At 39.3% G+C, this 13,306-nt stretch overlaps 1 protein-coding gene across 1 annotated transcript in view; it reads right to left on the bottom strand.

Moving 5' to 3' along the window:
- epha6 (eph receptor A6) overlaps window positions 1-13,306 on the bottom strand; it is a 294,006-nt gene that overhangs the window by 188,164 nt on the left and 92,536 nt on the right. The window contains exon 3 of the mRNA XM_088608898.1: window positions 10,276-10,939. Within this exon, the coding sequence (XP_088465024.1) occupies window positions 10,276-10,939 (664 nt within the window). The remainder of the gene's footprint in view (window positions 1-10,275; window positions 10,940-13,306) is intronic.

Raw genomic sequence — 13,306 nt, 5'->3', positions numbered from 1 at the left:
AGCTGTGCTGCAGGTCGAGGCGTCCCATCAGGAAGGTAATGAGATGCTTCCTTGGATTACTGCTATTATCTCAGAAGTGCTTTGGGCAAACACATCTCGGTTTGGGAAAAGAAGACTTTTATGTTACGTGTATTACTCAATTTTCAGTAATTGCAACTTCAGAGCAGGCAGCTCTTCTAGAAATAAAGCATACAGCAGTTAAATTAATTGTTTTCCATCCATTACATCAGGAAAGTTAATTTCATATGTTTTCAGATGAATACAAGTGAAACCCCTGGGTTTGCTGCAGTAATGCTAACAGAAATCACTATTTGCATTTCATTTGGTCATAAAGAGGAGGAAATCTGCAATGTGGATGGTAGTCAATTAGGAATAAACCATTCTTATGCATTTTTATTTTATCATTTCTTTGTTCATGTGTTCAGAATTTATCTTTCCATGGGGTGCTGCCTTTTGTTCCAATGACACTGTTTTGAGTGGAGTGAACAAATGTTCATGTGTCTAAAGTGTGTTTTAAAGTCTGAAATGGTAACCATAACACACAACCTGCAGTAAAAAAGGAAATGATTAAACTAATCGCAGTCACATAAAAATAAAACACCACTCCCCATTACAATATCTATTTGTAATGTAACTCGAGAGAGGTCAGTCAAATGAATAATAATATCTCATTTTGCAAGGGAGAATTAATAATTTCATGATTTATTATTTTGTAATTCTAGTACCATTACTAGGATGATTATCGTATGCATAGCATTAACAGTAAATATTTCCTAGGAGTTCTGCCAGGGCCTATTATCAAGTAACTAAAATTTAATAGTCAACTCTTTCTGTTCGATGTTTTAAGGATTAAGGATTACAGTATGTTACTGCACAGTATGTGATTATTAAAACATTTCACAGCAAAAATCCACTGACCACAGTGTTTGTGGTTCACAATCTGTCCACATCAGATTTTACTAGAATGAGATTAATGCATACAATCTCATAAAACAAATTACTCTGACGTCATGGTAAAGTTTTATCTTTATCTGAACCTATACTGTAAGGGCCTACTGTATTTAGCTTTAACAAAAGAGATGATTTCAGCAGTTTCTTCTAGTGTGCTACATAAAAACTGTGCCGCAAGATGGATGATGTTTTGAGCATGAATTCTATGAACTATAATGAGAGCTGTCACTGTCACAGTGATGCTGTTCTATGCTGAATTGCTGGGTGGTCTTCTGAATACCATGGGTACTTTATAGGATTTTGCATGTTCCAAAAAAATAATTAATGGATTGAGCCTTAATTGCTTAACTAACTCAGATACAGAAGATCACTTTAATAATCATGAGTTAGTTGGAGCAAAGACTGGCAATGGATTGGAATTAAAACACCCAGGCTGGCTACCCCTGCCTTATCCAGACATTGCCAGCTAGACACCAAGTGGAGCACGAACAGACTGGATTTCTCTCAATTCCAAATACAGCTCTGTTGTCATGACAGCAACCAGCTGCTGAAAAACTGCATTTTAGTGATAGCTGTAATTTTATTCTGACATTTCAAAGACAGGCAAAAAAAGGCCAGGAATTATTTAAACACCGATCTATTAACTGGGCCATTCTGTTCAAAATAAAGAGAATAAAAACGAGAAGTTAAAAACTCTATTGAACACTAAGATTAAAGCCCTAAAACATTTGCCATTACTAGACTCTTTCAGAACACAGTTACTGGCTGCGGGGCCTGGATGATCTAGGCTCCAGAAGGTTAAAAGAGATTAGGAACCATTTTTATCCAATCATCTCACTAAAATTAGAGAGAGATTGCTTCATTGCACAGAGGAGCTATGAGGTTATTGTTCAGTTAACTTCCTCCCTGTATTATACCACTGCAGCTGGGTTGTTTGATTACTCCCAGGAAATTGCCCTTTGCCTTTCCACTTATTGTATATTACTGTAATCGGGCCAGAGGAGTCGGCTCGTACAAATCGAATGTATGAAATTTCATCTTGATTTGATTTTTAGCGCGGAAGGTGACTCCAGCGTGCGAGAAGGCTTAAGAAAATTGGCAGCTGAGTTTTATGGTTGACCATTTGTGTCCGCTTTCTGTTTAGACAGAGGCTTAGGATTATGGGATGCTTTCCCTGGTGCCACTGTGTCTCCAGCAAAGGATTTAAAATCTGAAACTGATTCACCACCTTTGAAAGAGTGAATATATTTCTTTTAACCTCATTATAGGTAAAACATTTCCTTGACTGTTTCCATTTCCTTAACTGTGTTGGTGCTGAAGCATTAGCAGCATTATGATTCCCTGAAGACTTTCTCGCAGTTGCCTTTTGAGGGATAACAACCATGTCTGTCAGGACTGGAAGCAATACTTGCAGAAGTCAACTGTTCACAATAATTCGATGTGTGTTTTATGCTGAGGATTAAAGTAATGAAAGCAATCAACTGTTAATAATAAATTATATCAACGGCTGATCTAAATAGTTCAAACCACAGTTCCTCCATTAAAATATTTCATATCTCATACTTGATGTTGTTGTGAAAGGGTGGCATGGTGGCGCAGTGGTTAGCATTGCACCCTGGGTTCAATTCCTGGGGTGCAATATGCGTGTAGTTTGTATGTTCTCCCCATGCTCGTGTGGGTTTCCTCCTGATGCTCCTGTTTTCTCCCACAGTCAAAAGACATGGTGGCAGGTTAATTGACTTCTGGGAAAACTGGCAATGGTGTGGCATGAGTGTGTGTGCCCAGCGAAGGACTGACATCCCTCATAGGGTGTATCCCACCTTTAACACCCCAAATCCTGGCCCAGTGCTTGCCAGGATAGGGTCCGGCTCCCCATGAAACAGTATTGGATAAAAGAGGTTAAAAAATTGATGTACAGATGCTGTGGTGATGCTGCACCATTACTGATAAGGTTGGTCTCCTTCTACAAAGCATCTGTTTATAAGGCAATTCTGTCCTTATTCATTCATTTAACATTGACAGGCAAGTTTTGCATTCACAACGGTGGAATTTAAAACCACACTGTTTACACATATCAAATATTCTGCACATTAAGCTAATTTGTTATGGGTTAGCCCAATAGAACAAATAGAACTTCTCAAACTCGTGGTACTGCAATAAGAAAAAGTAGTTTACATTTTTCATCGAAAAGGATGCCAAAGGGATTTGCATACAGGAAAGAACTCATTTCACCCACCACTGAAGTGTGGTCCTCACTTTCACCTGGGTGATGAGCAGCAGCCATTTGAGCCCAATTCAAATATAGGTTGCAGTCAAAACGCTTAACACTATCACGCACTTGCAGAAAAATACTTTGTTTATGACTTCATGATGAAAATACATTTCTGGTCTTGATTGAAGTTCATGCTTGCTTGACAGTCCCTAGATCCTCCTCAGCAGCCCATGTCTGTCTGGACCGAGGAGATGCTTGTTCCCATGGCAGTTTGAGGTTACTATGATGATGGATCTTGTCCTTGAGCCCTCAAAATCACTTTACAACTAAGAATCTACATCATTCCCCGATAATAGGAGTACAGATCAGGGCCAAAAAATGCAAAGTGGTTGCCGAGGAAGTCAGCAAAATGAGGCTAGAAGCCTCTGGAGGTGAACAATAGTAACAGTTTCGCAGCCATGAATTTTCCACTATGCCCACCACTAAACAGACAGAACATGCAGCTGCTGGGCCTAACATTAGTGAAGACATATGGAGTACAGCTGAAGAGAGGAGCTGAAGCAGCAAGTGACCAGTAGCACTGTGATGCAAATGCTCTTGAGCAGAACTGTTCAATTTCTTTGCTCGCCCTAATTAAAGCGAGCTGTCTTTATTTTTCATGTACCGTACTGTATCAAAATCAGACTTCTATGAGGAAATTGTTTTCTTCAAGATGTTATTCTTTAAAAATCCTGCATTCACTTTGTTTCTGAAAAGCATAGTGTTGTTTTTTTCTTTTTTTATTGCTTTAAAGATGCTAAATCTGCACACAAGATGCCATTTACACATTGTTTATTAATAGAAAAAATCTCATTTTCTTATTAGCTGAAAACATGGGAAACATAATTTAGTAGAGCTCACGGTCTAGGCCAGTGCCTATTGCCCCTGCTCCTATCAAGAAGGCCACAGGATTGATTTTGTTCAAATAAACATTACTACAGTTGTTCAGTTCAGTAGCTCATGCCTTTAACACAAATCAGGTTTACTGTTGGTTCTGTATTCTCCTAAAACAAAACAAAACCTTATAGCAGTAAAGCTACGATCATGATGTTAAGAAGTAAGTGATAAGAAAAAATGCGACAAGATGTCTCAGGATTTAAATCTTGCCATGTACAGAGATATTGTGCACATTCCAGGAAGGCTGACTTCATCGCGAAGCTGAGCACGGAATCCTTTCCATTTGGGAAGCTCTCTTCATTGTGAGGCTAAGCTGAACTCTTCTACTGTTCCTGTGTCTACCAATCTTCCTTCGACACAGAGCTAATGGATGAGGATTAGATGTTGAGAGCTGATTCAGCATGTCTTTCCCCTATGGGGGAAAATAGCCCAAAACCTACTGCTTTGGATGACTATACTTTCAATGTCTACATTCATTGTATCTCTTAAGAATTTATTATTTCAAACATGTTTGATAAAGTTTAATTCTAGAGAGTAATTTGAATTCACTTGTCTTATACAGTTTACTGTCTTCTGTATGAGTACTGAAACAATTATATGAAACTGATTTAAATTCTAAGGTTGGCTATGATAAAGAGTATTTTAGTTTATTTTAACCTTTTTAGGATTCATATCTTTTATAATCCCCAAATTCTAGATCAGTCTCAAATTCCCATGTACAATTCACATACAGTATATTTGTCCTCTGGTACTGGTTTATTTTTCACATTTTACTACTGTTTTAATACATGCATTGATTGATTCCTTGAAGCCACAAAGCACTTGATGAGTTTAACATCCCAATTTCCAATTCCATCCATCCATTCATTTTCTAACTGCTTCTTCCAATTCAGTGCTGCAGGGGAGCTGGGGCCTGTCCCGGCAAGCAACGGGCACAAGACAGAGTACACCCTGGATGGACTGCCAGTCCATCGCAGGGCAGACACACAGAAACAGACACATATTGTATTCTACATGCACACACTCACACCAGGGCAAAGTTTCCAGGAAGCCACTTAACTTGGCAGTACAGTATCTTTTGGGGCTTTGGGGGAGAAATCAGAGGAAACCCACCTGAACACAGAAAAAACATACAAACAGATAGCAGCTCAGGTCCAGAATTGAAACTAGGGCCCTAGTGCTGTGAGTCAGCGATGCTAACTACTGTTCCACTGTGGTGCGCAGATCCACTATACAGTATATGGTTATAAATTCCACCATGTTGTTCTGGTATTTGGAACAAGCTTGTGGCTTATTCAGCATGTTTCCAAACTCCATAAGGAAGTATGAAAGAACATACAGTAGTTTATGGCACTTGTATTTCAGCAACCTGAAGGCTTCTTTTGAAGATTTATCTTTTATCTCAGCAAGATGTAACTAGGAAGTCACTTTCAAAATTCAACAGCCAAGCTAAATGCTTGCCACTGAAGAGAAAGCACAGTATGAAAAAGAAAAGAAGGCACACTTGCGACTCAGACCTTACCCTCGGTTTATTTCTTAAACAGAATGTATTGCTTTCTGCTAAAGTTTACTTACATATCTTAAGAAAAGTGCAAAATCATCACTGCAGTCATGGATAAAAAGTAACCAAAAGACAACAAAAAAAACAGGCTTGAGGTGGATGTGGTTCATTAATATCAGGGGCATACTATTTTATTCTTAGAAAACAGAGTATTTAGATTAAGTTTTATGCTTGTTAAAGCATGGGATAGCTTTATTTAGCAAACGTTTTAATTAAAAAGTGTCTGCTCAGTCATTTGAAGGAAACAGTGAAATAATTCTGTTTTAGCTCTAAACCTAATAAATGGCAGTAATTAGGAATGTGTTCAGTATACAGAGGATGGAAAAGTGGGCCAGGCAAGATTTATCTGCAATTCAATGATCTCAATCCTTCACCTACTTGAAACACTTCTCAGTCTCACAGAACTATAAAGCATATCCAATAAATCAATAAAGTTTCAGGAGCTCCAAATAAACAATCAAGCAAACAAAAAGAAAACCAAAATCTAGAATCAAGGCAATTAATTACTCCTGACAGTCTGCCTCCATGTTCCTTTGCAATGGTTTCTCGTAGCAGTGGTTATTTTTAATAGGTAATCTATTTGGGAAAGCAGTACTTTTGTTTGTGCAATTTCATTGTTTTTTCATCCTTGACAACATTTACATTTACTTAATATACTGTAGTTCATCACACACTTTTACTACAGTACACAGGAAGGAAAGAAAAGGTTGATCTGTTGTATTAAATGGTATTAAATAAGAAGCAGCCAAATTAAAAAGAATGAGATCATTTGGAAATCTCCTGCAGACCCTAGCTAGGAAATTTACTACTGCAACCCCAGGCCTGCAACACAGCTCTGTTTCACACAGACCCCTGTCCACCTGCTCAAACATCTACAAACTGATGAACTTAGTCAAACCTGCCTGACTTTTCCTCTGGAGACCCCAAACAGCATTTTTTATACAAATGCTTTTAAAGTGAACAAATAAACCCATAAGGCTCACATAATGTGATTTAAGCCACTTGCATTTTTGTGAGCAAGCTGAAATTAAATTTATAAACAAATAAGCAGCACTAAATGCAGTCTATTGTCACACAGTATGGCAGGGAAATTAAAATAATGTTTCAGAATCTGTAGAGATAACGAGTGAAAGCAATCCTACAGCTGCATTCTGCTGCTCATTATCCTCCTCTCACATTTACAGCTGGGTGCACAGCAAAGCTTTGAAGTCAGGGTGTTGTTCGACAAATCTAATATAGCTAGTGCATTGTCTGTTTATTTCAGCTAAACATGTACCACGTTCCTGATTGAAAATACCATTTTAACCACGTAGTATGATTCAAAAGGATTTGCAATCTGACTGACATATTTTTTAACAGCATTTAAGACTTTTGCTGCATAAGACCTGCATTTATGGGTGCTCAGCATACTGTTTTTATCACCATGGCCCTGTTTACATAAGAACATAAGGAAGTTTAGAAACAAAAAGGGAGCCACTCTGTCCATCGAGCATGTTTGGTACTTAGTAGTTAATATATCAAAGATCAAAGGATCTCATCCAGCTGTTTCTTGAAGGAAGCCAAAGTATCACCTTCAACCACATGGCTGGGTAGCTTCTTCCATACAGTCGCAACCTTTTGGGTAAAGAAGTGTCTCCTATGCTCTGTTTTAAGATAACTTGCTAGACAGAAATTGTACACTCAGCCTGCACTGACATTCTGTTGATGGGTTTAAAAATCCTCTCCCACAAAATAAAAATTGACACATCTTTGTATCTGATTCCAGGATTTTCTTAGATTGAGCCCTTGTTGAGGGGGGAATATGGTACCTCCTGGCAGGGTTTTTTAAGATAGAGCAGGGTGGCAAGGAAGGAAATAGGATTTTTTTTCTATGCCATGTTGTTTTGCACTTTTTCCTTCCACCCATAAAATTGGATCACAAAAAAATGTATTAAATGTAGTTGTCATGACAGATACAGTAATTTCACACAATGTGTGGAGTGATTTCTAGTAGAACCGGGACAATGTAATTATTTTGAATTGCAAAATCATAAAAGCAGACGAAGCAAATGAAAAAAGAAAAGATTTCTTGTTAATAATACGTGTTCTCAATATTCCAGTCACACAATACTGTATGTGTCTCGATACAGAAAGACAGGGATCTTGTGTAAGCATTTAGTGTAACATAACATATCCAGAGTACAGGCGTGTGTGTACCAGATTGAACACAATGGGAACAGCAATCAATTCTCACATTTACTGGCTTGCTGATGCATGAATTATTTACATACAGTACTTGGAAAAAAGCAATGCATATACAGTAGTACAGCAAAATGATAAGTATCATCATGAGATACAAAATCTTTTCTTTGATATAGAGAGATACATATATATGTATGATGTGATCAGGCCTTTGAACCTTTTAATTTTAAGAGGTGAAGGTGAGAAAATGAGTTGAGGAACCACATGGTCTCAAATGGGTTTCAAATTGTGGATTTCAGGATTCAAGGTCATCAACCCTCATCCCGGCAGGTCTTTCTCAAAATACAAGGGAAGGTGATATCGGCCCCAGTGTTCTTTTTTTTGCATGTGGTGATCACAAGAGGAGCAGATGGTGAATCTCTAAATGACAGGGTGTGTATTTTCTGAGACAAAGAAATCTTTGATCTTCTCACCTCTCAGGACGGGCCTGACTTGCTTAGGTAGCAGTAACACACTTGGCAGAGAGGTGGCAGCGCCAGTTAAGTTTACTTCACAGCCACTAGAAGTCACTGAATGGCCATATGGTGACAACAACATCAGTTGCAAAACATATTAGAACCTCACCTCAGACTTCCTTATACCATGAAGATGACATGCTACAGGATATGTAAACAGAATAAAATTAGCTATCAGCAAAGCAAGCCATTGCCACTTTACTGAAGCTACTACACTATTCAGAAAAGGTGTAAGGTCAACTGATTTCTTGCTCTTTATAAACAATCAACATGATATGATTTAGCATATATTGTACGTTGATCTACTTTAAAAATTCACCTGAGCATACACACCGTTGCTGACATTGAACAGAGGTATCTGAAGAGAATGTGGTCAAAATGCTCCACTAATATTAAAGATTAATGTATCCTTGAGTGGAAACCAACATGAAGTGAGAATAAGGGTAAGTGCCACTAAAAGATGATGGTACAGAGGAATACAATTCCAAAATACTGGCTGTTGGTGGCTTCCCTTTAAGAGTCTGCAGAAGGTGTCTGAGCTGCTTACAGATTCACTCTGCAGCCACATTAAAGATCCACCACTTGACAGAGATGTGTGATTGTAACCTTTACCTTTTCAGCGATACAGCAGGCTGCAAATGCCAGGGGTAGACAAACCTTTAAAAACATAAGAGCTTATAGCTTCACTTTTCTGTCTTCTTGTAGTATTTATTTTAGTGTATACAAATCCTTTATTCGTCTTAGGAAAACCAGCACTTTTAAAAAATCCTACTGTGGTAAGACATTTTCCCATTAGATTTAACCTATGCAGGGTATATCTAAATTCAATGAATAACAAAAGAATAACAAACTGAAGCTGACAGTATCAAGATAATGCAGCTATAGTTCAGATATGTCACCTCTCTGTCTGCTTTGTATACTTACATGTGGAGAGCACTACGCTGGCACTCTGGAAGGGGGATGTCATTGTTGAATTACAATAAACCAGTGTACCCTTCATGAGCACAGAGCAGATGTTTTTTTAAACTGAAGCACCACTGATTTCATTTTGTCTGCCCTATGGAGAATTGATACAATGTCCACTTGTTCCCACGAAAGGCCAGAAAAACAGTTATAAGCTCAGCGCCATTTGACTGATTGATGCATGAAAAAAATAAATTTGTACTGGAGGCAGACACACAGGCCTTGTACTGTAAACTATTTGTAAAACAACAGCAGGTACAAATCCCCATTTGTTAAAGGTGTAGGTTTCAGGTCTTCGGAACAGCTTCTAAAGACACCAGCTAAAATATTTCAGAATGACCTCCTTCAGATAACCTAGTTAATTAATTTACCAACATCATTATGCTCCTAAATTTGTGGCCATAGAAGCCTTCTGTCCAGTTTGTCAAGACACCACACTGAAGAAATGCAAAAGCCAAGAGCAGCTTAACTTTAGCTGCTCTCAACTAGAAAACCAAGCTCATGAGCACATCCATGATCAATGATGTAATATACAGTACAGTACAGTACATACTGTATAATATCTAATGAATAAGAATTATGGTGGTGTATAGTTCTGTAACAATCTGCCTATCCCACATGAAATTAATTGCATTGGAAAAGCAGCCATTAGGCCAGAATAAAAAGAATATAAATGTAGATGTTGTAGGTATAACAACTAGACATTATAAATAAAAGGCAGTGTTCAGAAATCCTGCCAATATATCAGAGATAAACTGATGTGCTGACTTACCAATAAATATCTGTGGTATATACCTATATTTTTGGCATTGTTTAAAGTGAATGGTTTTTAGTTAATGTTTAAGCCAGGCACTATTTGCTGGTTCATTTAAAATGTCCAAGCTAACACCTACTGTAGTCCATTCTGGAAGGAAAGTGCATTTTGTAGCAAAACGTGAATGGGATTTTTCTCTTACCGAGACAGGACCCATCCAGCTCCTCGTAGCCCACACTGCAGACGCAGCGGCCCAGCGGAACAAGCCAGTCCCCGTCCGCACCACAATACAGCTTGGGTGTGTCTCTTTCCTCCGCGTTTCTCACACAGGCCCCCCGCACCTCCACCAGCGAGGAGGAATCCACGCGCGGGATGGTGTCCGGGAACACGGCCAGGTTTCGGAAGGTGAAGGGGCACTTCTTGTAGTAGACGCGCACAGACACCAGGGCAATGCAGGCGCCAATGTCCTGGAAGGCCAAGTAGAAGCCCTTCTTGGTGATGGGCCCCACCTCCCGCACCTCTGTGTTCAGTTTGAGGATGCGGTCGCCCAGGTCCATCTGCGTGAAGCTCTCGTCTGCCGCAATGGTGTCAATCTTGGTGTACTGGCTGGGTTTAAACTTGACGCCGTGGGACTCGTCTGTCTCCATGTAGTAGAGGTTGAAAGTCTCCTTGCAGGTGCCCAGGACCCATGGGATGCTGTTGCAGTCCCGCAGGGTGAACCGCAACTCCACGTAGATCTTCTGTGCTGCCTCGCGGGAGATCCAGTTGGACCTCAGCCAGTTGTTCTGGTTGGGCTCCATGACGTGGCAGACCTGGAAGGTGTGGATCGGTCTGTTGTGCTCGTCCATTTCTGTGATGGCATCCCACTGCACAGAACAGGAGAGACTGTTATTTCTCTAGGCAGAGACATTGCCCGTTTTGTGCTATTCAGAGTTTACAAAAACATTACCAGCTTGCACGGTCTTGAAATGGCAACTAAAACAGCCTGAAAACGACTCGCATTAATAAAAACTAATGTCAAAAGGTCTTAATATATTCAAGGAAGTACTAGTATGTCTACGTAAGAGGACATATATCGATGAGATGAGATGGAGAAATTACCAAACAGGCTAGAAGAGCTGAATGGCCTATTCTTGTTTGTAACTGCTTTATATTCTTACTGTATGTTCCCTGTGTAACATCATTAGCACACTGACATGCTCATATTCATAGATTCTTGATGCACTGAAAAATAAACATTATGTTACTGTTATGCCTATTGAAAGGGGTTATTGAGTTCTTAATGAATTTAAGAGACAGTGGTCATCATCTAGCTTGTGTGAACATATGCAGGTCTTGGGAGGTTCAGAGCAAAAAAGGAATGGAGGTGTTTACTGAATTGTATTGGGTCTGAGACACATTGATCAAAGAAATCATCTGGTTTATCTTGGTTAATTAAGTTCTTGGAAAATCATTAAGAGTCACCAGCAATCACGAACACAGGATAAAAAGAGGGACACACAATGAGAGGAAGATAGGCAAGACGATGAACAGCAAAACACAAGGAGAGAAGAGACAGCGGAGGTGGGAGGTCCTTGCCCTGATCAGCCTTTCAGACCAGATTCAAGTTAAGTATTTGAACCTTGCCATTCTGTTTTAGGGACTTCTAATTTCCTGTCGAGAGAATCTACAGGTAAAAAACTATCTCTCCTGGTTTGTGAATGCATTTTAGAAAAGGGGGATACAGTAAGCTTCCTATTCACTTCGTATCATCCACATTTATTTGAAGAGAGATTTAATTGTTCATCAGATTCTGTTTGCTTTAGAAGGCAGGTATATTTCTCTTTGGGGCCTGCTAGGCATTATACTGTGTAGGATTTGAATGCTTTTTTTTTTTGGTTGGTGTTAGTGTCAAGGGGTAAAGGGGTGTAACATTTAGGATAATTTTTGGAAGCAGGTGGGTTCTGGTGAGGGACTAGGAAGCGCGATAGCAAGGGTCGGTGCAAAAGTGATGATTTTAAGTTGAATAGGTGACTGGTATGAAATAAGACACAATAACACACAGGGAAGGGAACTAGAGTGATGCCAAAGAAAAGAAAATAACAAACAAAATGGAGCTGGCTAGGGAAGTGAGGGTAAGCTAACCTGACTACAGAAGAAAACCCAAAACACACTGTCTTCGGCGTCTTCAACACCCTATCTAACCTCCACTGACTACCCAAAACCATATAAGACAAACGGCACTCACCCGAACTAAACTATTGTGACTAATACAAGAATCAACTACGTATGTGCAAAATGTACCCAACAACCTGAACTAACTCTATACACAAATACAAAATACGGTTAAACACAAATAGGACGTAGGCTTCCAAGGTGTCTCATTTGTAAATAAAGTAACTTGTATGTTATATTTTGTAATGTCTGTTTTCAATGTGTTATTCTCATTACTAATAAATATTTGTTTAACCCAGTGTGCCTGATGAATTACTCTTTTCACCAAAGCTGAGAACAGAAAACTCAGGGGCCTTACAGTGCCTTGCGAAAGTATTCGGCCCCCTTGAACTTTTCAACCTTTTGCCACATTTCAGGCTTCAAACATAAAGAGATAAATTTTTTATTTTATGTGAAGAATCACCAACAAGTGGGACACAATTGTGAAGTGGAACAAAATCTATTGGATTTTTGAAACTTTTTTAACTAATAAAAAAATGAAAAGTGGGGCGTGCAAAATTATTCGGCCCCTTTACTTTCAGTGCAGCAAACTCACTCCAGAAGTTCAGCGAGGATCTCTGAATGATCCAATGTTGTCCTAAATGACTGATGGTGATAAATAGAATCCACCTGTGTGTAATCAAGTCTCTGTATAAATGCACCTGCTCTGTGATAGTCTCAAGGTTCTGTTGAAAGCGCAGAGAGCATCATGAAGACCAAGGAACACACCAGGCAGGTCCGTAATACTGTTGTGGAGAAGTTTAAAGCTGGATTTGGATACAAAAAGATTTCCCAAGCTTCAAACATCCCAAGGAGCACTGTGCAAGCGATCATCTTGAAATGGAAGGAGTATCAGACCACTGCAAATCTACCAAGACCTGGCCGTCCCTCTAAACTTTCAGCTCAGACAAGGAGAAGACTGATCAGAGATGCAGCCAAGAGGCCCATGATCACTCTGGATGAACTGCAGAGAACTACAGCTGAGGTGGGAGAGTCTGTCCATAGGACAACAATCAGTCTTACACTGCACAAATCTGGCC

This window comes from Lepisosteus platostomus, chromosome 2 (assembly GCF_059453375.1).
Source record: "Lepisosteus platostomus isolate fLepPlt1 chromosome 2, fLepPlt1.hap1, whole genome shotgun sequence".
Taxonomy (NCBI): Eukaryota; Metazoa; Chordata; class Actinopteri; order Semionotiformes; family Lepisosteidae; genus Lepisosteus; species Lepisosteus platostomus.
Note: the sequence above shows the minus strand (reverse complement) of the source record. Positions and strands in the feature narration are given on the sequence as shown.